Genomic DNA, 25,296 nt, shown 5'->3' with positions numbered 1-25,296 from the left:
GACCAGCCTGGCCAACATAGTGAAACCCTGTCTCTACTAAAAATACAGAAGAAAAAAAAAAAGTAGCCGGGCGTGGTGGCAGGCGCCTGTAATTACAGCTACTCGGGAGTCTGAGGCAGGAGAATCGCTTGAACCTGGGAGGCGGAGGTTGCAGTGAGTCAAGATCGCGCCATTGCACACCAGCCTGGGCGACAAGAGTGAAACTCCATCTCAAAAAAAAAACAGATCAAGGCGGGGCACAGTGGCTCACACCTGTAATCTCGGCACTTTGGGAGGCTGAGGCGACCGCGTCATCTGAGGTCAGGAGTTCGAGGCCAGCCTGGTCAACATGGTGAAACCCCATCTCTACTAAAAACACAAAAATTAGCGGGGCATGGTGGTGGGCACCCGTAGTCCCAGCTACATGGGAAGTTGAGGCAGGAGAATCACTTGAACCTAGGAGGCAGAGGTTGCAGTGAGCTGAGATCATGCCATTGCACTCCAGCCTGGGTGACAGAGCGAGACTCTGTCTCAAAAAAAAAAAAAAAGAATTCAGATCACAATTGTTAATGCTTTCTTCCTCCACAAGTAACATATTTCACCAATTTATTTCATTATCTCACTTCTTTCTCATTTTCTCTACACTGTACTTGGCCCTCATTTTCTCAACTGAATTATCAACAAAGTCTCCTGAAAGGACTTCTTTCTTCCAACCTCTATCCATAATCTTGATACATGATTCTATACAAAGCTACTAAATACTCCTAAACACTGTGACTCTCTCCTGCTATCTATCTATCTATATGCACAGAAAGATATGTGTGTATATATATATATTTACATATGTAAAAATTCAGTGGCTCCCATTACACACAAAACAATATCCAAACTACTTGGTAGAGTTCTTGAGGGTTCCTAAATATCTTTTTAAACTTAGACGTTTTGAATCTTACCTCCTTTCGTACCACTCAAAGTCAGATATAGGATTGTAGGTAAAATATAGGATGGCCAGTTAAATTTCAATTTAAGTTTTAGTATATAATTTATATATATAGTATAATTTAATATATAATTTTAGTATATTGCTTGGGATGCACTTGTACTAAAAAAATAGTTTATCTAATTGAAATTTAACTGGGATGCTCACTTCAGCAGCACATATACTAAAATTGGAACAATACAGAGATTACATGGCCCCTGTGCAAGGATGACACAAATTCATGAAGCATTCCATATAAAACTTTTCTTAAAAGAAATCTATATATAAGTATACAAATAATCAGCTGAGTGAAAATTTTAACTTTTCCTATTTTTCACAATGATCTGTCAAATTCACTATCAAGCAGTCAAATTTGATTTTTACAGGAAAAAAAAGTTCCCTAAGTGCCTAATACTGTGTTTTCCACTGTACACAAGAGTGAAATTATACAGGGACTCAAAACTTACTGATGGCCGGGCGCGGTGGCTCACGCCTGTAATCCCAGCACTTTGGGAGGCCGAGGCGGGCGGATCATGAGTTCAGGAGATCGAGACCATACTGGCTAACACGGTGAAACCCCGTCTCTACTGAAAATACAAAAAAATTAGCCGGGCGCGGTGGCGGGCGCCTATAGTCCCAGCTACTCGGGAGGCTGAGGCAGGAGAATGGCCTGAACCCGGGAGGCGGAGCTTGCAGTTAGCCGAGATCGCGCCACTGCACTCCAGCCTGGGCGACAAAGCAAGACTCCGTCTCAATAAATAAATAAATAAATCTTATTGATGATAAAATAAGAAAATTATAGGAAATTTACTTAAAGCCAGGTATTTATAAGAAAACATACACCAAAAAGATACTAAGAACATGAGTAAGCACTGGTTCACTTTAGTCACATTCATAGTACAGCAGAGACTACCTGAATCCAAATTCAGGCTCTGCTACTTATTAACATATACCTCTGTATGCCTCAGTTTTTTCAACTATAAAATGAGAGCCCTATCTCCCAAGGTGGCTGTGAGGATTTAGAGAATTAATACCCATTCAATGCTTAGAACAATGCCTGACACATGGCAAACATTCAGTAAATGCTAACTCTTACTATTCTTAGAATATTTCTGAGTTTGATTTCCTTAGGCCTAACTCCAACCTAGGACTTATTCATAAAACTAACTTTTAAAAATAAACACGTGGGCCGGGCGCGGTGGCTCACACCTGTAATCCCAGGACTTTGGGAGGCCAAAGTGGGTGGATCACCTGAGGTCAGGAGTTCGAGGCTAGCCTGGCCAACATGGTGAAATTCCATCTCCATTAAAAATACAAAAAAAAAAAAAAAAACTAACCAGGTGTTGTGGTGCACCTGTGGTCCCAGCTGCTTGGGAGGCTGAAGCAGGAGAATCTCTTGAACCTGGGAGGCGGAGGTTGCAGTGAGCCGAGATCGCGCCACTGCACTCCAGCCTGGGTGACTGAGCGAGACTCCTTCTCAAATAAATAAATAAATAAACACATGGGCAGGCACGGTGGTGGCTCACACCTATAACCCCAGCACTTTGGGAGGCCGAGGCGGGTGGATTGCCTGAGCTCAGGAGTTCGAGAACAGCCAACACGGTGAAACCCCATCGCTACTAAAAATACAAAATTAGCTGGGCGTGGTGGCGCATGCCTGTAATCCCAGCTACACGGGAGGCTGAAGCGGGACAATCACTTGAACCAGAGAGGGGGATGTTGCAGCAAGCTGAGATGGAGCCACTGCACTCCAGCCTGGGCGACAAGAGCGAGACTCCATCTCAAAAATAAATAAATAAATAAATAAAATAAAAAATAAAGACATGCAGAGAAAGCACTTTGGTTTGCCTTATTATAACCAACTTCAAAGATCCAAATTTCTGCTCTACCACAACAATGTTTTTTTTTCCTCTCTCATATGCTATAACCTTCTCAGGCTATTCAGCTGTAATGGAAAACAACTTTTATAATCATAAATAACTAGTTTCACATAGGTCTTTCTATGAACTACAAATGTTTTCATTTTTTTAAAGCTCATTTCTAAATGTCCTCAATAAAATTTACTTCCATAACTTCTGCTAGATTACTTTGTAGTAGTCTAAAATAGTTATAGGTTTCACAACTTTGTAATAGTTTAAATAGTTTAAAATATAGATTTCTCATCCTACTTGTAGAAATTATTTAGTATGATTTAGTATTAATATATAACCCTCTAGGCAAGAAATAATCCATGTGTGAAGCAAATTTTTCTAGTTTATATTGGTTAGAGGAATAATACTGGAAACCAAATATCATGCACCATAAGTTTCCACGTCAATAAAACACTTCCCCTTACAAACTTTCTCCATAAAAATAATAGACTTATGACTTAATTACAGCAAGAGTGGATAAAAAAGCCACAGTTAAACGATGTTATCTGAACCCACACCAAACTAATCTAGGTTATCTGGAAGAAAGGACACGTAACAGAGAATCACATTTAACTTAAATCCAAAGACCAGTAAAACTACCACAAAAATAAAAGAAATATTTAAAATGAAGTGACTCACACAGTTTTAAACAACTGTGTTAAAATCAAAACTGAGAAACTACTGATTTCACGCATTTAAACTCATTTAGAAAAACAAAATCCAGGTTAGACTACTCAATAACAAGTCTTAGCTCACTAAATGTATAAAATGTGGAAATTCTATGTCACTGTGCACTAAATTTTTTTTTTTTTTTTGGGACGGAGTCTCGCTCTGTCACCCAGGCTGGAGTGGCAGTGGCCCGCTCTCGGCTCACTGCAAGCTCCACCTCCCAGGTTCACACCATTCTGCCTCAGCCTCCCGAGTAGCTGGGACTACAGGCACACACCACCTCGCCCGGTTAATTTTTTGTATTTTTAGTAGAGATGGGGTTTCAGTGTTAGCCAGGATGGTCTCAATGTCCTGACCTCGTGATCCGCCCGCCTTGGCCTCCAAAAGTGCTGGGATTACAGGCGTGAGCCACCGCGCCCAGCCTCTGTGTCCTAAAATTTTGATTAGATTCATTTAACAATGGCCTTTCACTTTCAATTGTTCCATTTCCTATAAATTTTGATAATGTTTTAAAAATTGGCTTTACACTCGAGGTCAAATGTTTTTCCTAAGAGCCAGATAGTAAACATTTTAGGCTTTTCAGGCCATATATTGTCTGTCACATATTTGTGGTTTTTTCTTACAAACTTTACAAATCCTTTAAAAATGTAACACCCATTCTAGCACAGTCCCTATAAAAAACAGGCTGCAGCCAGATTTGCCCTTGGCCAGTTTTCCCACCTCTGCTTTACACTATACTATTATCTTTCTGTGACTATGTCAATTATACCAATATTAACATTTCCTCAAGTATCTGCTCAAACATCACCTCAATGAGGTCTTCTCCGAACACACCTACCTGTTCCCTAATATGTGTACATACATAACATATTGTACAATATATAGCATATAACCTAACAGACTTTTACTTATCATCTGATCTTTGTTCTCTGCCCCCAACCCTCCAGGTAAGTTCCATGAATACAGATTTTTTGTTTTTTTTTTTCACTGTCGATCTCCTGCACCTAAACAATGCCAGGCATATTAGTAGGCTCTCAATAAAAAAACTACCCTCACACTTATAAAACAAAATACTATGGACAAAATATGTATTCTATAACAAATGAAAGATATTCAAGGACAAAACTGACAAATACTTTCATTTTTAAATTCTTTCAAGTAGTCATAAAACATTTCAAATAAAGGGGGAAAAGGTTAAAATTTTTATTTTCCCACAATGTGAGGTTAGTTCTTGCAGTCTAATTCTCTTGAAATTTACCATTACTTCAGTTATATTTAATTGCAAATTTGTTTTAATTCCTAAATCCCGCTCCATTCTTGTTCTGCCTTCTTTGATCTCACCTCTGTGTTCCTTGCCTGTTCAGCTCACTAGTCTAGTCTGGCAACTTTTGTTTGGCAAAGCAACAAGTTGCTTTGCCTCTTCTATGGCTCCATCTCCCAACATTCCATTTTTGTAAACTCTCTAATACTGTAACCTTTACTAATCCTTACCATTTAATTAAAGCAAAAGGCTAGATAATATTGAATATTATACTCCAAATATATTATGTTCAGTGACTAATCACTTAAAAATTTCTTATAATTGCTGTATGTGGTTTTACAAATACAGTTTTTACCTATAAGGAAAGATACAACTTACCTTACTTGTAATCCTGATACATATTGGGCAAGGTATTGAGAAAATAACTTCTGGAATTTTGTAAGCTCCATCACCATTCAGATTATGGCTACTTCTAAGCTTATATTAAAACATAAAAACCCATTCATGGGGAAAATATTTTCTACTGCTAGCACTGAAAAATTGATACTTTGTCACAGTACCTTAACCACAGTACTAAATATATTAATAAATATTAACATGGGGTTAAATCATACTAGAGATCACATGAAGACATTCTAAAATCACACTATAAAAATTGCTGATATAGGAGGAAAGGCTTACAAGAATGTCTTTCAAACCCTTTTATCCAGCAAGTTATTCATCTTTTACTTTTCTTTCTTCCAACCTTATCCTCTATGATACTATTTTACTTTCTAAATGAATACAGTTTTGCCATTTCGATAGGACAAACAATTTGACCTCTAAAAGAAACTTTGAAATCCAAAAGTCTATAAAGAATTAAGGCCTGAACTTAAGACTTAAGGCCAATTCTTTAGACACAATTCTCTACTTCTAAAAATGCTAAGGTTGTAATTTGGAAAAAACAGCAGAATAAAGACTGCTATGGGACCTCAAATTTTAAAAATTGTTTAACTGTGGTATTCTAAATTATCATACAATCAGATTAAGTTGGTGGAACTAAAACAGGGCGCATTACCTCAAACAGCCAGCATTTACAAGAACCAAATTGATTTTTTCTTACAAAAGTCAGGCAACTTCCAAATTAAGTCACTTTTTACCATATACCCTGGAGAATAACATGGCCCGACACACCACACGTCCCACTTATCTAGTTCAAGCGAGTAACATAACGTGAGAAACTGCACTGTGTAATTCCTTTATTTTCTGCATATTAGTGCTTTACCAACACTACAACCGTAAAGAACACAATTCCAAGTACTGTACTTTTTAGTTTGGGGAGATCACAGTCTACAGACTCATTTACTTATATTAAACAAGATTAACCTCATTCAAAACTTACTGCAGTTTATAAATTCACATAAATACAGAAATGGATGCAATTAAACAACTTCAGGATCTTATTTTTAAAATTCTTAGATAATTTTTTCTGCAGGCTATAATTACCTGCTCCAGTCACCAATGGTTATTGTTCAATTTAACTACATCAATTATAAACCTCTTCTATCCTTAAAGAAAATTTTAAGTGAAAATTACAATTTATTACCAAAAGGTTTAGGGTTTTCCAAATTTCAAATATTTGCTTCCCCCTCCCCCCTTTCCAGTCAAACATTTCAAATAAACTAAAAATAACCACATCTCACCTGTAACATTCAATAATAGCAATCACTTGATGTATAAAATTTTAACTATGCCCCCAGTTATTTTAAGACACAAAAAAATGGCTGCCTACCAATCTGTCTTCACAAGTTAGAAATACTACATTTAAGATTTAACATGAGGGTTTCAAGTTTCCTCCAGTTTAGGCATTTATACCTTTGTGCTTGTTTTGTTTCAGGATGTTACTATAGCATTGATATTGGATAACCCATATTTATATACTTTAAAATGCAATCATTTGAAACACTAAAAATTACATTTATGGTGGAGCTTTGGAAATTTTAGAAAGCAACCAGTGTTCTTAGATGTGTTTATCAGCCTCATTTCTAGAGCTCTTTCTACTAAAGTGAAACTGAGAACTTCGTACTTTAGTTGTATCTTGAAATCAAAAAAATCCCTCTGCACCAACAGGAGCCTACATGAGAATACCCTTTTGCATCTGCTTTAAGTAAAATGTTTGTCAAGAGTTTTACTTTGAATAGTTCATTTTTTTATAGTCTTACACTTCTCATACATCTTTGGTAAAAGCTCCATTATACAATATGGCCAAAGTGTGAAGGACCAATACTGTCCAACTATACCATGATATCCCACTCAATTTTAGTTTTCAGACACCCTCATCAACAAAACCCACTCCACCTTTTCCTGTATACTGCCTTTGCAGTCTACATTTCTGAAATTCCCTATTTAATTCCTTGAGGATCACTAAAATTAATCCTTAAGGCTATATAGGAACCAGATGCTGCTTTACAATTCTGCATCAAGCATTAACATTTGGTTCAAAATATTATCATAGTGGTCGCAATCCAGTTACTGGTCCTAACCAGCTAACCAAGTAATCTTGTTAAGATCTGGATATCACCAGCGAGCACACTGCTTACACATGAAGAAAAATAAGTTTACATTCATTGTCATCTGTAGGTTCTTTCTCTTCATCCTACGTCCCCTTTAATAGTCATCCCTCAAGTCTACACATCATTCATTCATCACGCTTCCTTCCTTAAAGGAGACAGTGTACTATTGAACCAACAGGATATCTTTTTTATTATTTGCATGAGTTAATCCTACAAACAAAATTAAATACCTCTTTCATAAAACATCTTTTCCAGTGTTCTAATTGATGGAGATGCGGATCACTCATCTATAAAAAATGACTTACAGCTTCAGCTTAATCAGTTGCTATAATGTGAAAACAGGAATGTGTATTTTTTTCAACTAGGTAAAAGGTGCATATAATTTGAATTGTTAAATGTTTTATTAATGAACAAAGTAAACCTTTTAGTAATTTTTAAATTACTGGTCTTAGGTGTTTGAAACAAGGTAAAAGTATACATTCCAGTTTTGCCCAAAAGTCATTTAAAATATCTACAAATTATTTAATCTGCGTGTGGTAACACCATTATTGCTCCAATTTCTGGAAAGAGTCTATTTTCAAAGTTTAAAAAAGAGGAAAAACAGCAAAGTGGCTAACTTTGCAGTAGAAAGAAAAAGTGTCCTTCATGGGTTACACTTTCATATTTTTATGCAGCATTAAGTTATCTACGTTATGGGGAACTTGGGTTTTATTCCTACTCATGCATGATGTATGCTTCAGAACTTACTTGCTGACATTTCAGAGAACTTCTTACATTACCTGTTTAACATACTGAGGTGCAACTGAAACATATTACAATATTACTCATTATTTGCCACTGTGGGCTAAGTTTACTATACTGGTCTTAGATATAAAAGGTCACATTTGAAATTACTAAGTTAGAACTCATAAGGAAGGGGGGGGAAGGCCTTAAATATAAAAGACAAACGGCAGTTTGATTAAGCAATAATTTTCAGTTTACTAGATGAAACAGACTTGCAACATAGTCTGCATGAATGCAAAGTAAGCCATCTACAGCAAGTGATAAGAAAACTGGGCAAAAAAGGAAAAAAGCATACATAGGAAAATGAAAGATTCTCTCGAAATAAAAAAAATCAAACTATTATTACAAAGGACTTTACCAAGAACTGCTGTGTTTCCCCCATCCCATCTGCTGGAAGTCAACAAGAGCATCTAACAACTTTGTGTTCATGTCAAATGTCAGATCAGAGCATCCTAACGCAAAGCCAACAAAAAAAAAAAAAAAAGGAAAAAGAAAGGGAAACAAACAAAAGAGAAAACCCCCAAGCCCCCTCCCCGCCAAACTGTAGAACAGTAACTCCAGAGTTCAAATTCAAAAGAAGAGAAAGTGGCAATTGAAAGAGGTGATGGTGGCGATAATCCTATGAATGGGTTTTTGATTTCTCTCCTTCCAGGGGATGGGTGGAGAATGCTCATTAAGATTTGTAGTTAGAGGTTAACCATGTGAGCCCCTCATAGAGTCCGTCCCCTGAGGTGGCACAGGAGGGCTGCACATACCAGTTCCTGTCCCGAATCCGGGTCAGGCCCAGTTTCTCCTGGATCTCATGGGGTTTCATGGCATCGGGCAGGTCCTGCTTGTTGGCGAAGATGAGGATTATGGCGTCCCTCATCTCCCGGTCATTGATAATGCGGTGCAGCTCCTGGCGAGCCTCATCGATGCGGTCGCGGTCGGCGCAGTCCACTACGAAGATGAGACCTTGGGTCCCAGTGTAGTAATGCCGCCAGAGCGGCCGGATCTTGTCCTGGCCGCCCACATCCCATACGTTGAACTTGACATTTTTGTAAGTCACCGTCTCCACGTTGAAACCCACAGTGGGAATGGTGGTCACCGACTGGCCCAGCTTCAACTTGTACAGGATTGTTGTCTTGCCGGCCGCGTCCAGGCCCAACATGAGGATCCGCATTTCCTTGTTCCCGAAGATTTTGGATAGCACCTTCCCCATCGCGTCGGAGGAGCCGGGGCCGGGGGCATTCAGGTGTCCCGGGTCCCCTCAGCCAACAACGCCGCCGCCGCCGCGAAACCGAAACGAAGCCTCCCGGCCGCGAGAGCGCCTTTGCGGCCTGCGTGGGAGTTGCCTCCTAAGGGCAGAGGCCCAGGCCCCCCGCTCACTGGAGCATCACCGACCGCACAACTTGATTTCTCCAGTCGCCGCCGCCACCCGGGCCCTGAGACTGCGCTGGGAGCCGCCGCCCTGCTGAGGCGCGGCCCGGCCCGGAACTGCCCTTCCCCCCGCAGGCGCCGCGCGAGCGCCGCCGCGGTTCCCGCTCCTCCGCCTTCCTCTCACCGCGAGGGAGACTGCAGCCCTCCGGCCCGCCCGCCGGCCTGCGAGCACTGGGCTCCCCACCGACCCAGGACACCCGAGAGGCAGCGCGGCTCCGGGGCCCCGTCAGGTCATGGATCCTCGCGGGAACTCGGTGCGCTGCCTGCAGAGAAACAGAGAGGGAGAGGGGAGTTACTGCCAGAGCTCCACAAAGGAGCGAAGACCGAGGTGGCCCGCCTTTCCAGCTCGGTCCAAGGGGTTACCTCCAGCCGCCGCCCCGAGCGCGGGCTCCCTCCGGCCTCCAACTCCTCCTCCCAGTTCTGCCGCCGCCGCTGCCGGAAAAGGCGCCGAGGAAACCGCCTCACTTCCCCTCCCGACCACGCAAGCGCAGCAGAGGCCGACCGTTCGGACAAGAGCGACCTCTGTAAGGAGAGCGGCCCGCGCGCCTAGCGTCATGGGCGCCACGCGCCGGAGGGGCGGGGCTACGGCGCCTCGGAGGCCTCGCAGGTGCGGCCGGCCCAGAGCCCTCGAACCTCGGAGTCTGACCCGCGCCTACCTGTGGCTCTTCTAGCGTCTCCTTCCCTGCTTTTCTCTTTTGCGCTCTGCCCTCCCCTGCCCACCCGAACCAAGGGAGCAGATCTACTGGGGGGCCCTACAGGGTGGGGCCCACGGGCAGCCCGCTGTCTCCACGAACCGAGCTGCCTCCAGGCCTGTTCCCAGACCTCGGTGCCCGCCAGATGCTCTGCGAGTTCCCTCCGCCCGCCCCAGCCTTCCCGCACCCTCCGCGCTCCCTGAACGTCCCAGGGAAGCTCTGTTCGCTTTTTTTTTTTTTCCCCCTTTTTCGCAACCCCTTCTTGGCTTCCTTTATCCCTTGAATTTTGTATGTTTCCTGAAAGACACGTGGGAGGCCAGTGTCTCGTGTGGAATCTGCCAGTCAGTGCAGCGCTTTCCCGGAGTTGAGTTTACTCTGCAGCTCTTTTGAATGTTTGAGCCCTGTCTGCCTATAGGTCTCGTCAAGGCCAGCCCATGTTTCTTAAAAACTGCAGTATTATGAAGAGTTCCTGTGCCTTGCCGCGTTTTCACCTTTTTAGAATGCGACATCTGTTCATCTTTAAAATATCATTTTAGGCCGGGCGCGGTGGCTCACGCCTGTAATCCCAGCACTTTGGGAGGCCGAGGCGGGCGGATCACGAGGTCAGGAGATCAAGACCATCCTGGCTAACACGGTGAAACCCCGTCTCTACTAAAAATACAAAAAATTAGCCGGGCGTGGTAGCGGGCGCCTGTAGTCCCAGCCACTCGGGAGGCTGAGGCAGGAGAATGGCGTGAACCCGGGAGGCGGAGCTTGCAGTGAGCCGAGATCGCGCCACTGCACTCCAGCCTGGCAGAGCGAGACTCCGTCTCAAAAAAAAAAAATAAATAAAATAAAAAATAAAAAAAAAAATAAATAAATAAAATATCATTTTATCTCATACGGTTAGTAGTAGCTTCTTAACTACTACCCATTCTTAACTTTAAGAAGCATAGAATTTAGAATATAGAACGACCGCTTGTATGGCCTGGATCTGGGCACTTAACCTTACTAAGTTTATCTCGTGTAAACTGACCTTGCTAACTCACGTGAGGCTTAAATAATACAATGTGGAAGACTTCAGGGCACATTTTTGGTTTTTTGGTTTTTGTTTGTTTCTTGAGACGGAGTCTCACTCTGTCGCCCAGGCTGGAGTCCAGTTGCACAATCTCGGCTCACTGCAGCCTCCTCATCCTAGGTTCAAGCAGTTCTTCTGACTTAGCCTCCGGAGCAGCTGGAATTAGGTCGCCCACCACCACGCCCGGCTAATTTTTGTATTTTTAGTAGAGACGGGGTTTCACCATGTTGGCCAGGCTGGTCTCGAAGTCCTGACCTCAGGTGATCCACCCGCCTCGGCCCCCCAAAGTGCTGGGATTACAGGCGTGAGCCACTGCGCCCTGCCAAGGACACATTTTTGTATCAAATGGTTAATGATAAAATTAGACTTAAAATAACGTGAAACCTTCAAATATCAAGGGGAGAAAAACAGGAAATGGGTATCTTTGTTTAAAAAGCAAGATGCTATAAACAGCGTATGGTAACATACTGTTTTTATTAAACAAATTTAAAATATTAGATAATGGTAGATAGGTTATATGATAACCTTATAAACGTCATTTCAGTCGGAAATAAACTTATTAAACATTAATATTCTAACAATTATTTCATTTACTTTCCATTTACCTTAAGATGAAGCACTGTCATAAAACTGAAAAGCTTAGGAGTCTGAAGATTGGGGTTCAAGTGTCATCCCCAACCCCACCTCTCTATTTTTGGGACAAGGTCTCGCTCTGTCACCAAGGCTGCAGTGCAGTGGTGCGATGTCAGCTCACTGCAGCTTCAGCCTCCTAGGCTCAAGAGATCCTCCCACCTCAGCCTCACCAGTATCTGGGACTAAAGGCGTGCGCCACCACGCCTGACTAATTTCTCTATTTTTTGTAGAGACAGGTTTTGCCATGTTGGCCAGACTGGTCTGGAACTCCTGGCCCCAAGTGATCTGCCCGCCTCGGCCTCCCAAAGTGCTGGCATTACAGGCAAGAGCCACCGCGCCTAGCCCTTTTTTAATTTTTATCTAGACACCTGGGTTATGTTTTTGTGTTTTGTGTTTTTGTTTTTTGTTTTTGAGACAGAGCCTTGCTGTGTTGCCCAGGTTGAAGTGCAGTGGCTCGGTCTCGGTCTCGACTCACTGCAACCTCTGCCTCCCGGTTCAAGCAATTCTCCTGCCTCAGCCTCCCGAGTACCTGAGACTACAGACATGCACCACCACGCCGGGCCAATTTTTGTATTTTTAGTAGAGACGGGGTTTCACCGTATTGGCCAGGCTGGTCTCGAACTCAACCTCAAGCCTCAAGTGATGCGCAGGCCTCGGCCTCCCAAAGCACTGGGATTAGAAGCGTGAGCCACCAGGCCTGGCCTGGGTTATGTCTTAAATTTTAAACAGATGAATGCTCCAACAGCTAAGTATAGAAAAATCTTCTCTACTTTTTGACTCAAAGCCTGTAAATGAAGAGATTTCTGGAATTTACACGCAAACCAGGCTTCCCTAGAGAATGCCATTTCATAATTTTTAATCTCTTCAACAACAACTTATGTTTATAATATTCCTGACTAAAACAGTATAAATAAAATACTATAATTTTTATTCATTTATTTATCATTATTTTTTGTAGACACAGGACTTCACTGTAACCCAGGCTGGTCTCAAACTCCTGAACTCAAGCAGTCCTCCTGCTTCAGCCTCCGAAAGTGCTGGAATTACAGGCCTAAGCCACTGTACCCAGCCAATACTATATCTCATAAGAAATATGTTTACTTGTGAAAAATGGCTTAGACCTAATGTTTTTTTGTTGTTGTTGTTTTTCTTTGAGACGGAGTCTTTCTTGGTCGCCCAGGCTGGAGTTCAGTGGCGCAATCTGGACCCACTGCAACCTCCATCTCCCGGGCTCACGTGATTATCCTGCTTCAGCCTCCTGAGCAGCTGGGACTACAGGCATGTGCCACCAAGCCCAGCTAATTTTTGTATTTTTAGTAGAGACAGGGTTTCACCATATTGGCCACGCTGGTCTTGAACTCCTGATCTCGTGATCCACCCGCCTTGGCCTCCCAAAGTGCTGGGATCACAGGCGTGAGCCACCGCGCCCAGCCCTCTGTTTTTAAATTGGAATTAATGTATTCTCTAACAATAGTACCACACACTGTTTACCCTAATTTCTGAATTCTTATAACTCTTAAAAATCGCTCATTTCATAAGACCCTGTCAGGTATTTCTTTTTATCCCATCAAGTACCAAGGATGACTCTGACCATATGACAAAGGTGGTCTGACCATGCACTTGTTTGATGATGATTTTATCCCTTTTATCATTCGAAACCCTTAGGTCAGACTTACCCAGAATTGAACACTATTTTAAAGAAGGGATAAATCCTGGGAAATCTATTAGCAGTAGAAATAAAGTGTAAATAAAAAGTTATAAGAAAGTGTATCTTTAGAAAAATTGCTAATCCTGCCAGGCATAGTGATTCATGTCTGTAATCCCAGCTATGCATGAGGCTGAGGCAGGAGGATCCCTTGAGGCCAGTAGTTCAAGGTCAGCCTGGGCAACATAGCGAGACCCAATCTCTGCCAAAAAAATTTTTTTTAATTAGGTCTCAAAAACAAATAAATAAATATAAATAAATAAAAACAGAGCCGGGTGCGGTGGCTCACGCCTGTAATCCCAACACTTTGGGAGGCCAAGGTGGGCAGATCACGAAGTCAGGAGATCGAGACCATCCTGGCTAACACGGTGAAACCCCATCTCTACTAAAAATACAAAAAAAAAAAAAAAGAAATTAGCTGGGCGTGGTTGCAGGCTCCTGTAATCCCAGCTACTCGGGAGGCTGAGGCAGGAGAATGTCGTGAACCCGGGAGGCGGAGCTTGCAGTGAGCCGAGATCGCGCCATTGCACTCCAGCCTGGGTGACAGACCGAGACTCCATCTCAAAAAATAATAACAGGCCAGGCGTGGTGGCTCACTCCTCTAATCCCAGCACTTTGGGAGGCCGAGGTGGGCGGATCACCTGAGGTCGGGAGTTCGAGACCATCCTGACCAACGTACAGGAACCCCATCTCTCCTAAAAATACAAAATTAGCTGGGCATGGTGGCACATGCCTGTAATCCCAGCTACTCATGAGGCTGAGGCAGGAGAATCACTGGAACCCAGGAGGCGGAGGTTGCAGTGAGCCGAGATCACACCACTGCACTCCACCCTGGGTAACAAGAGCGAAACTCTGTCTCAAAAATAATAATAACTTTAGATGCTACATAGTGCTGTTTCAAAGAGAGAATAAATGAATTAATAAAAAATGAATGAGGAAGAGAAAGAAAAGAAACAAGAAGAAAGGAAGAAAAGGAAGGAAGGAAAAGAAGAGAGTTGTATTGAAAAGTAGAGCTTGGCAGTGTTGTAAACGATATCTTAATCCAAAACCCAGATTTAGGTTGGAAAGATAAAATTCCTTAGAAAATTATAACCAGGTAGGTTCATGTGAAATTTCCTGCTCCGTATCCTCTTTTTAAATTTTACTTTATAAACACACATAGTATATATACCAAGAACAAACAATGGAGCAGCTTCTATGCTGTTCAGAACCTTTGAACCATCAGCATATAATTGTCTGTAGTAGCTCCTACTTTAAGATACAGTTTTGAGCACAATGACCAAGATTTATGAGTGTGGAAATGGTTGTAAAATCCTAGGTAAATGTTACAACAATTTTACAAGGACTAAGCCGGACACAATTTATGAGTTTGTTTCCATTTCAAGTAAGAAAGATTTATCTTCCAGTAGAGTTAGAAAGAGACTCTGTCTCAAAAATAAAAATAAAATCGATTATATGTCCACAAATAATAGTCAAATAGCATAACCTGCTGAGTTAAAGACTGGCTTCAGGCCAGGTGTGGTGGCTCACACCTGTAATCCCAGCACTTTGGGAGGCCATGGCAGGTGGATCACCTGAGGTCAGGAGTTTCAGACCAGCCTGGCCAACATGGTGAAACCCTGTCTCTACTAAAAATACAAAAATTAGCTGGGTGTGGTGGTGCGTGCCTGTAATCCCAGCTACACAGGAGGCTGAGGCAGGAGAATCGCTTGAACCCAGGAGGTGGAGATTGCAGTGAGCTGAAATCACGCCACTGCGCTCCGCTCCAGCCTGGGTGACAGAGTGAGACTCCATCTAAAAAAAAAAAAGACTGGCTTCAGAAGTAACATTACAGTTTCTTAAACCTGGGTCATTGGGGGCTATGCCCCTCTCCGGTGAATTAGGGCAAGAGTTCCTCCGCTGTCTCACTATGGGATGAAGGTCAACTACCCTGTGTGCCGACTTTCCAAATTAACTGAATTAATGCCAGAAAAGGAAAGTCTAGAGCCTTTGAAGCAGTTTCATTTCCAAATGTAAAAATGGGTCTTTCTGCTGCTTATTATATCTTTTTAACATTACAGGAAAAACAAATCGTGAATTCAGTGTACTTACATAGTTATGTTAGAAGGCTGACCTGGAACATCATAACAATTTTGATGTGGATAAATCTTTAACAGTATATCAAAGATTCTAGGAGTAGAGCAAGTTACTCAGTGTGTTTAACACTCTTAGGATGTGTTTAACACTCTTAGGATGTCTTTAGAAACTGCTGCCCCCATCCACAGGAATAGCAGTTCTGGATTTTCTGTGGGATTCCTCAGCATGTACATCTCTGGCCGTACCAACTGGACCACAGGTAGACTCATTATCCTAATTGGCTATTTGGATTTTTTTTTTTTTTTTTGAGACAGGGTCTTACTCTGTTGCCCAGGCTGGAGTGCAATGGCACAATCTCGGCTCACTGCAGCCTCCACCTCCTGGATTCGAGCAATTCTCATGCCTCAACCTCCCGAGTAGGTGGGATTACAGGCACGTGCCACCACGCCTGGCTGATTTTTGTAATTTTGGTAAAGATGGGGTTTCACCATGTTAGCCAGGATGGTCTCGAACTCCTGGCCTCCAGTGATCCACCTGCGTTGGCCTCCCAAAGTGCTGGGATTACAGGTGTGAGCCACCATGCCCAGCCTGGATTTTTATTCCTAAGAATTTAGAATCAGATCTGAAGAAATACTGTGCCAGTCCATCTTTTCCCAGAGGATGCATCTTACTAACTAGAGACTGTGTCACAGCCATATTCCTGTTTTGAGTACTGGGAGGCAGACAGAGGTTAGTTTTCAGGGAGAAAGAAAGAAGCAGATGTGTGGAGAAAGCAGAGATGAAGCAGAGACTATTCCTGACACTCCAGGCCCTTACTAGGGTCTGTCTGCATACCAATCACTGAGTTTCATGAAACACCCTAGTTTTGGGGGTTTTTTTTGTTTTGTTTTGTTTTTTGAGACAGTCTCACTTTGTGGCCCAATTGGAGTGCAGTGGAGCGATCTTGGCTCCACTGCAACTTCCGCCTCCCGTGGTTCAAGCGATTCTTGTGGTTCAAGCGATTCTTGTGGTGCAAGCGATTCTCGTGGTTCAAGAGATTCTTGTGCCTCAGCCTCCCAAATAGCTGGGACTATAGACGCGTGCCACCACGCCCGGCTAATTTTTGTATTTTCAGTAGAGATGGGTTTTTGTCATATTGGCCAGGTTGGTCTTGAATTCCTGCCCTCAGGTGATCTACCCACCTCTGCCTCCCGAAGTGCTAGGATTACAGGCATGGGCCACCGTGCCTGGCCACATTACTTTTCTTTTTGCTAAAGCAGGCTCTAATTGGCTTCTGTTACATATAAACAAAGGCAATAGTTTTACAAAACATGTCAAGAAAAAGCAATGTGCAAGCAAAACAAAATTTTAAAGTAAATGCATCAAAGTCATAGATGTTAATGCTTCAAGAGAATTATATGTATATGACCACCATTAGAATTAAAGGGGCAGGGTGGGCTATTGATAAATCTAATTCAGTTTATAAAGAGCACTGAAGTCCTGGAATTTTTTTTTTTTTTTTTTTTTTTTTTTTTTTTGAGACAGTGTCTGGCTGTGTCATCCCGGCTGGAGTGCAGTGGCACAGTCGGCTCACTGCAGCCTCTGCTTCCCAGGCTCAAAAGCTGAAGAGGTCCTCCCACTTTAGCCTCCCGAGTAGCTTGGAGTACAGAAGTGAGCTGCCACATCTGGCTAATCTTTGTGTTTTTTGCAGAGACGGGGTTTCACCATGTTGCCCAGGCTGGTCTGGAACTCCTGAGCTCAAGCAATCCACCCACCTTGGCCTCCCAAATTGCTAGGATTACAGGGGGATTACAAGTGTGAGCCACCACTCCCAGCCTGACCTGGCCTTTTGACCTGTGCTTGAATTGCTTTATAGAGCTCTTAGAATAATTTAATGTATTCCTCATACCATAACAATAGTTGTCTTAATGTGGGAATAGAAAAAAAAAATCAGAGTCACTGGAGTTTTTCAGCCAGTATCATTTGCCCTAAACAAAAGGTAAGCATAAAATTAATACAATAGAATTCACTTTCAGGGAGATAGAGTAGGCATACTTTTTCCAATTCTTTTTCTAAGTACAACTAAAAACCCGAGGCATTACAAATACAAGAAGCATAAGAAGACTTTGACAGCTGGCGAGAAGGAGGCAGGCTGGCTAGCGACCTGGAAACCCAAGGAATGACTTAGTGGTAAGTTTCTTGCTGCTTTTTTGTCCTTATATCTTCCAAACCTGGAACTTAAGAAGTTGAAACCTTGAAATATGAAAGAAGCTCCAAGAGAAGCCTTCTCTCTTTAGCCAAATGATGAGGAAAGTGCAGGAAGACAGACAGCCAAAGGACCAGAAGAAAGCCTAGAAAGGCAGAAAACTTTTAGAAAATAACCATGTCAGCCAAACACCAAAGAAAAATCTGTAGCCCCACTTCCACCAATGGTAATAAAGGCCAGGTGGAGAGCTATCAACCTAAAGGGAAAAAAACTGAGGCAATCTTAATATAAGTAGAGAGTTTAGTTGGGCCAAGTCTGAGGACTGCAAACGAGGAGTGTAGATCCAAGTTGCTCTGAATATACTCTAATTAGCAGTCATTACAAATGTGTTTCTCTTTCTTTCTTTCTTTTCTTTTTTTTTTTTTTTTTCCTGAGACGGAGTCTCACTCTGTCGCTCAGGCTGGAGTGCAGTGGCTGGATCTCGGCCCACTGCAACCTCTGCCTCCTGCCTCAGCCTGCCGAGTAGCTGAGACTACAGGCATGCGCCACCACACCTGGCTACTTTCTTTTGTATTTTTAGTTGAGATGGAGTTTCACTGTGTTGGCCAGACTGGTCTCAAACTCCTGATCTCCAGCGATCCACCTACCTCAGCCTCCCAAAGCGCTGGGATTACAGGCATGAGCCACCGTGCCCGGCCACAAGTGTATTTCTAAAGGAAATAGGCAGTTCCTAGATTGTTTACCAAGAATTTACATTAAAATAACTTAAGCTATTGATTGTTCGTCGTATCACAAGTTCCAGGAACATGAAGACAATGGGTGAGGCTGCTAGTCCGGAACAAAATACTAGTCAGGAGCAATTGCCCCCAGCCTGGAGTGGTGGCTCAGTTGAGCTCAGGAGTTCGAGACTTGGGCAACATGGTGAAACCCCATCTTTACAAAATACAAAAATTTAGCTGGGTGTGGTGGCGCATGCCTGTAGTCCCAGCTCCTCAGGAGGCTAAAGTGGGAGGACTGCCTGAGCCCAGGAAGTTGAGGCTGCAGTGAACAGATATTGTGCCACTGCTCTCCAGCCTGAGCGACACTCAAAAAAAAAAAATGCCCCCAGACATGAGTGGGGAGGTGCCTGAAGGCCCATACTCATGTCTCTGGGCCTGATAAGTTTTACATACCTCACAGAGCTCAGACTGTTCGTAGCTGTCTTTCTTTTCTTAGAGCCTAGGCATCCGCACTTGCCAGGCTCTTAATGAGGTGCCCCAATCTCTTGTCCCCTCACCAAGTTGAGTAGGGAACAGGGTTGTCCATCCCCACCAGGTGATAATGAGCCCCACCTAAATTCTTGGTGTCAATGGAGATCACTTGGGGAACCTGGATTTCTACCTTCCTTTGGTAGTAGGAGGCATCGTACCCCGCCCTGCTGGGGTGGATCAGAGGAGGCCTACTGGAAAGTCAGGATTTTCACTATAAGGAGTCCAGTTCCCTCTCCCACCACTGCTTCCTTCTGATATTGTGATATATTAATAAGAGATCTATATTTGATTTTTGGTCCCAGTTTCTTGCACAAAACTTCTGAGACCCTTGGAATTTCCTGACTGATAGATGTGAGGGGAACATCTTTTGTTATTCATCACGTTAACTAAAAATGAAATCCTAAGCCCTGCAACTGACTGAATGAACCACCTCTTGGCCAAGAGGACCCCAAAGAAACCTTAAAAACTGAGTTCCCAGCTATAATGAGATAGGAGGTCAGACATGCCTCTTTGTACCCCCTCCCTGTTGCAGTTTAGACACAACTGACCAGCATTGATGTTAAAATAGAGATCATAAGATTGACAAAACAGGTTGGGCACAGAGCCTCATGTCTGTAATCCCAATACTTTGAGAGCCCGAGGTGAAGGATTGCTTGAGTCCAGGAGTTAGAGACCAGCCTGTGTAACTGCCCAATGGGTTCACCTTGCCCACTGTTTAGGCAGAGCCGATTTATCAAGACAGGGGAATGGCAATAGAGAAAGTTATTCATGCAGAGCCAGCTGTGCTGGAGACCAGAGTTTTATTGTTATTCAAATCAGTCTCCCGGAGCATTCAGGGATCAGAGTAGGATTTTTGTTGTTTTGTTTTTCGTTTTTTTTGAGAGGTAGTCTCACTCTGTTGCCCAGGCTGGAGTGCAGTGGTGCGATCTCACTGCAACCTCAGCCTCCCAGCAAGGGAGGCAAGCGATTCTCCTGCCTCAGCTTCTCGAGTAACTGGGATTACAGGGGTGCCATCACGCCAGACTAATTTTTGTATTTTTAGTAGAGGTGGGTTTTTGCCATGTTGGCCAGGCTGGTCTCAAATTGATCCGCCCGCCTCTGCCTCCCAGAGTGCTGGGATTACAGACGTGAGCCACCCCACTGAGCCCAGGATCGGAGTCTTTAAGGACAACTTGGTGGGTGAGGGGGCAGCCAGTGAGTCAAGAGTGCTGATTGGTCAAGTAGGAGATGAAATGGAAGGGAGTTGAAGCTTTCCTCTTGCGCTGAGTCAGTTCCTGGGTGGGGGCAACAAGATCACATGAGTCAATGTATCAGTCTGGGTGGTGCCAGTTGATCCATCAAGTTCAGAGTTTGCAAAATATCTCAAGCACTGATCTGAATCTTTACAATAGTGATGTTAGCCCCAGGAGCAATTTGGGAAGGGTCAGAATCTTATCGCCTCCAGCTGCATGACTCCTAAACCATAATTTTTAATCTTTTGGATAGTTTGTTAGTCCCACAAAGGCAGCCTAGTCTCCAGGCAAGAAAGGGGTTTGTTTTGGGAAAGGGCTGTTATCATCTTTGCTTTAAACCATAAACTAAAAACTAAGTGCCTCCCAAAGTTACTTTGGCCTACGCCCAGGAATGAACAAGGACAGATAGGAGATTAGAAGCAAGTTGGAGTTGGTTAGGTTCAGATCTCTTTCCCTGTGTCAGTTCCAATTTTGCCATGGGGTTTCACTTGAACACCACAGGGAGACCACCCTCCCACCCTCCGCATCTACAAAAGTAAAATAAAATAAAATTAGCTGGTCATGGTGGTGCACACCTGTGGTACCAACTACTTGGAAGGGTGAGGTGGAGGATCACTTGAGCCTGGAGTTCGAGGCTGCAGTGAGCCATGATTGTGCCCTGGCCCTCCAGCCTGGGTAACAGAGCAAGACCCTGTCTCAAAAAGACTGACAGAAGGGCACAGTAGCTCACGGCTGTAATCACAACACTTTGGGAGGCCGAGGCGGGCAGATCACCTGAGGTCGGGAGTTCGAGACCAGCCTGACCAATATGGAGAAACCCCGTCTCTACTAAAAATACAAAATTAGCCACGTGTGGTGGCACATGCCTGTAATCCCAGCTACACAAGAGGCTGAGGCAGGAGAATGACTTGAACCTGGGAGGCGGAGGTTGTGGTGAGCCAAGATCGCGCCATTGCACTCCAGCCTGGGCAAAAGAGCGAAGCTCCATCTCAAAAAAAAAAAAAAAAAAAAAAAAAAAAGACAGAACAGATTATCTTTATGGTAATAAGATACAAATTATAAACAGGATCTAAGGCCATGCCAGGCAAGCGTTAAGCCATGCACTCCTACACTTAAAGAATAAGCTATGTCCTAACCACCACAAGGTTTTTCTTTTTCTCTAGCAGCTAAATAAGCACTGGCCTTGAGATAAACAATGTTGAAGCAGTTGCAGCTTACAACCACCAGATGCTGACCAACTGACTTTGTTCCATAAGCCATAACTACAGCTCTGATTGGACAAGAGATTGATTTCAGTAACTTTCTCCTGATAAGAAGACCACTGACCAAGGACTGGGTCTAGCCAGTTTACGTAGACTGCGCGCTTAAAAGTCCTTTGGTGTCCTGAAAAGACCTCTGATGAATAGGGCCTAACCGTAATACATTTAAATGTTGAGTCTCCACCCCAAGGTGAACATAGTTCATAAGTAACATGCATGTTTATTCAACATGCATGCACCAGGACCACCTTCATGAATATTCATAGCTCCTCCTCTAGCCTGTTAAATATATATGTTTAGCCAACTCCTTCAGCATAAAGCTCCTACCCCAGCCCCTCCTCCTTTGAAATGCCTGTTTCCAGGTCTCTACTGGAGGCTGCGCTTCCCAGCCTCTGGGATGGCCACCTTGCAGGCTGTAACACTTTACAAGAAATAAAGTCTCCACTTCTAAATTTATAAATCTTGTGATTTTTTTTTTAAGTTAACAGTAATAAGCCCGTTTAACCATTCCTGAATTTATGCTAATGAGGTAACTCTTAGAGGATAGGGGTTAGTTGCCAGAGGAACCAACCCTGGATAGAATGTTCAGTCCCACACCTTGAACTCCAGGGAAGGGAGAGGATCTTAGTCACCAATGGCCACTGACTTAATTAATCATGCCTACATAATAGAACCTCCATAAAATCCCTAACCGACAAGGTTTGGAGAGGTTCTGGGTTGGTGAACACACTGAGGTGCTAGAAGGGTGGCACCTCTAGCAAGGGCCTGGAACCCTCATACAGCCCATCCATTCCTATACCTTGCCCAATGTATCTCTTTCTTTGTTTTTGTTTTTTGTTTTTTGAGACAGTCTCACTGTGTTGCCCAGGCTGGTCTCAAACTCCTGGACTCAAGCAATCTACCTACTACCACTTCTCAAAGTGCTGGAATTACAAACGTGAGCCACTGTGCCTGGCCCCAATCCATCTCTTTCATTTGGCTCTTCCTGAATAGTATTCATTATAATAAACGGGTAATTGCAAGTAAAGTGCTTTCCTGAGTTCCTCGAGCCATCCAGCAAATTATCAAGCCCCAGGAGGGAGTCATGGGAGCCCCTGATTTATAGCCAGTGGGTCAGAAGTACAAGTCACAACTTGGAATTTGAGACTGACTTCTGAACTGGGATAGTCTTGTGAGACTGAACCCTTAACCTGTGTGGTCTGTGCTAATTCTGGGTAGTTACTGTCATAATTGTAGTACACCCGACTGGGATCTAGAGAGCTGGAGAATTGCTTACTGTGAGGGAAAACTCCACACATTTGGTGTCAGAAATTTCATGAGTGTACAGGAAAACAATTTTTTTCTTCTTCTTTTTTTTTTTTTTTTGAGACAGAGTTTCACTCTTTTGCCCAGGCTGGAGTGAAGTGGTGCCACCTAGGCTTACTGCAACCTCCGCCACCCCCCAGGTTCAAGCGAGTCTCCTGCCTCACCCTGCCTAGTAGCTGGGATTATAGGCGACTGCCACCACACCCGGCTAATTTTTTGTATTTTTTGTAGAGACGGAGGTTTCGCCACGTTGGCCAGGCTGGTCTCAAACTCCCGACCTCAGGTGATCCACCCACCTTGGCCTCCCAAAGTGCTAGTATTACAGGCGTGAGCCACTGCGCCCCACTGGAAAACAGTTTTTTTTCTTTTACTCCCTCACCCCCAATACCAGCCTCCCTTGTGGTATAGAGTCAGTGAAAACCCCATGGGGAGCATAATGTACTCTTACGCTTTCCAGCCAGGGAGCTATCACTGGAGGCCTAGTGGGGAGCGAGTACTCCCACCCTCACCTTGTAGTAACAAGGAGCCACTCCTAGGTTGTCAACAGAGGCCAAATGAGGAACCTGGACATCTGCCCCCATCTGGCAGTAACAAGGTAGTGCTCCTCTTTCCTTGCTGGTGTTAGAGGAGGCCAGCTAAAACAGAAGTTTAAGTAAGATCCAGCTGGGTGCAGTGGCCGGGTGGGGTGGGTCACACCTGTAATCACAGCACTTTGGGAGGCTGAGGTGCTGCAGATCACCTGAGGTCAGGAGTTCAAGACCAGCCTGGCCAACATGGTGAAACCCCATCTCTACAAAAAATACAAAAAATTAGCTGGGCATGGTGGCGTGCACCTGTAGTCGTAGCTACTCCAGAGGCTGTGGCGGGAGAATCACATGAACCCAGGAGGCAGAGGTTGCAGTGAGCCGAGATCATGCCACTGCACTCCAGCCTGGGCAACAGAGCGAGACTCTGTCTCAAAAAAAAAAAAAAAAAAGAGAAAAAGAAAAAAGTCGGGTATGGTGGTACAGGTTTGTGATCCCAGCTATTTGGGAGGCTGAGGCATGAGCATGAGGATCGCTTGACCCCAGGAGGCAGAGGTTGAAGTGAGCCGAGATGGCGACACAGTGAGACTCCATCTCAATAAATAAATAAGATTCATTGCTTAACAATGGGGAATCTTAATTAAAAATTAAAATTAGGCCGGGTGGGATGGCTCACAGCTACAATCCCAGCAGTTTGGGAGGCCAAGTCGGGTGGATCACTTGAGGTCAGGTGGTCGAGACCAGCCTGGCCAACATGGTGAAACCCTATCTCTGCTAAAAATATAAAAATTAGTTGGGTGTGGTGGCATGCACCTGTAATCCCAGCTACTTGGGAGGCTGAGGCAGGATAATAGCTTGAACTCGGGAGGCAGAGGTTTAGTGAGCCGAGATCCTGCCACTGCACTCCAGCCTGGGCAACAGAGGGAGATTCCATCTTAAAATAAATAAATAAATTAATTAATTAATTAAATTAAAAATAAATAACATCCAGAGTCTTATAACATAATACTCAAAATATTCAGGTCACCACCAAAAATCACTCTTCATAACAATATATCAAATTGAATGAAAAAAGACAATAAATGTCAGCATCAAGATGAAAAAGATGTTAGAATAATATGACAAAGTTTTTACTACAGCCAGCGTAAAAAATGCTTTAATTAGCAATTATGAACACACTTGAAACAATTAAAAAAATAGTCTCAGCAAAGAAATAGAAAGTCTCAGCAGAGATAAAGAAGATATAAAGAAGGGCTGGGCACAGTGACTCACACCTGTAATCCCAGCACTTTGGGAGGCCGAGGCAGGAGGATCATTTGAGGCAAGGAGTTTGAGACCAGCCCAGACAACATAGTGAGACCCCCATCTCCACAATTTTTTTTTAATTTTTAAATTCTTCTTGAGACAGAGTCTTGCTCTGTTGCCCAGGCTGGAGTGCAGTGGCATAATCTCGGCTCACTGCAGCCTCCACCTCCTGGGTTCAAGCAATTCTCCTGCCTTAGCCTCCTGAGTAACTGGAATTACAGGCATGCGCCACCAGGCCCGACTAATTTTTGTATTTTTAGTAGAGATGGGGTTTCACCATATTGGCCAGGCTGGTCTTGAACTCCTGACCTCAGGTGATCCACCCGTCTCAGCCCCCCAAAGTGCTGGGATTACAGGCGTGAGCCACTGCACCTGGCTCCATCTCTACAATTTTTTAAAAAATAGCTAAAAGAAGTTGGAATTTCTCTAAACAGAAAGGAAAGGATTTTTTTTAAAAAAAGGAATGTTGGTACATCAGGAAGCAAGAAAGAACATGGTAAGCAAAAATATGGGTAAATGCA

At 43.6% G+C, this 25,296-nt stretch overlaps 1 protein-coding gene and 1 non-coding gene across 2 annotated transcripts; one reads left to right on the top strand and one right to left on the bottom strand.

Moving 5' to 3' along the window:
• The first annotated feature begins 1,118 nt into the window (after window positions 1–1,118).
• Window positions 1,119–1,224, top strand: LOC112437025 (U6 spliceosomal RNA). Its single transcript, XR_003025701.1, has one exon. It is a non-coding gene; the product is annotated as a U6 spliceosomal RNA (small nuclear RNA).
• Window positions 1,225–6,019: 4,795 nt separating this feature from the next.
• On the bottom strand, window positions 6,020–11,231 carry ARF6 (ADP ribosylation factor 6). Its single transcript, XM_003831738.7, has 2 exons — window positions 9,916–11,231; window positions 6,020–9,815 (listed from the first exon to the last, which is right to left on the bottom strand). Exon 2 carries the CDS (start codon window positions 9,332–9,334, stop codon window positions 8,807–8,809), a length of 528 nt encoding a protein of 175 aa, XP_003831786.1. The 5' UTR covers window positions 9,335–9,815; window positions 9,916–11,231; the 3' UTR covers window positions 6,020–8,806.
• Window positions 11,232–25,296: the final 14,065 nt, after the last annotated feature.

This window comes from Pan paniscus, chromosome 15, assembly GCF_029289425.2.
Source record: "Pan paniscus chromosome 15, NHGRI_mPanPan1-v2.0_pri, whole genome shotgun sequence".
NCBI classification, from domain to species: Eukaryota; Metazoa; Chordata; class Mammalia; order Primates; family Hominidae; genus Pan; species Pan paniscus.
This window is presented reverse-complemented; position numbering and strand designations above follow the sequence as displayed.

Coding starts and splice junctions, on each gene's coding strand:
- ARF6 (XM_003831738.7), bottom strand. CDS start 9,334: ATGGGGAAGGTGCTATCCAAAATCTTCGGGAACAAGGAAATGCGGATC.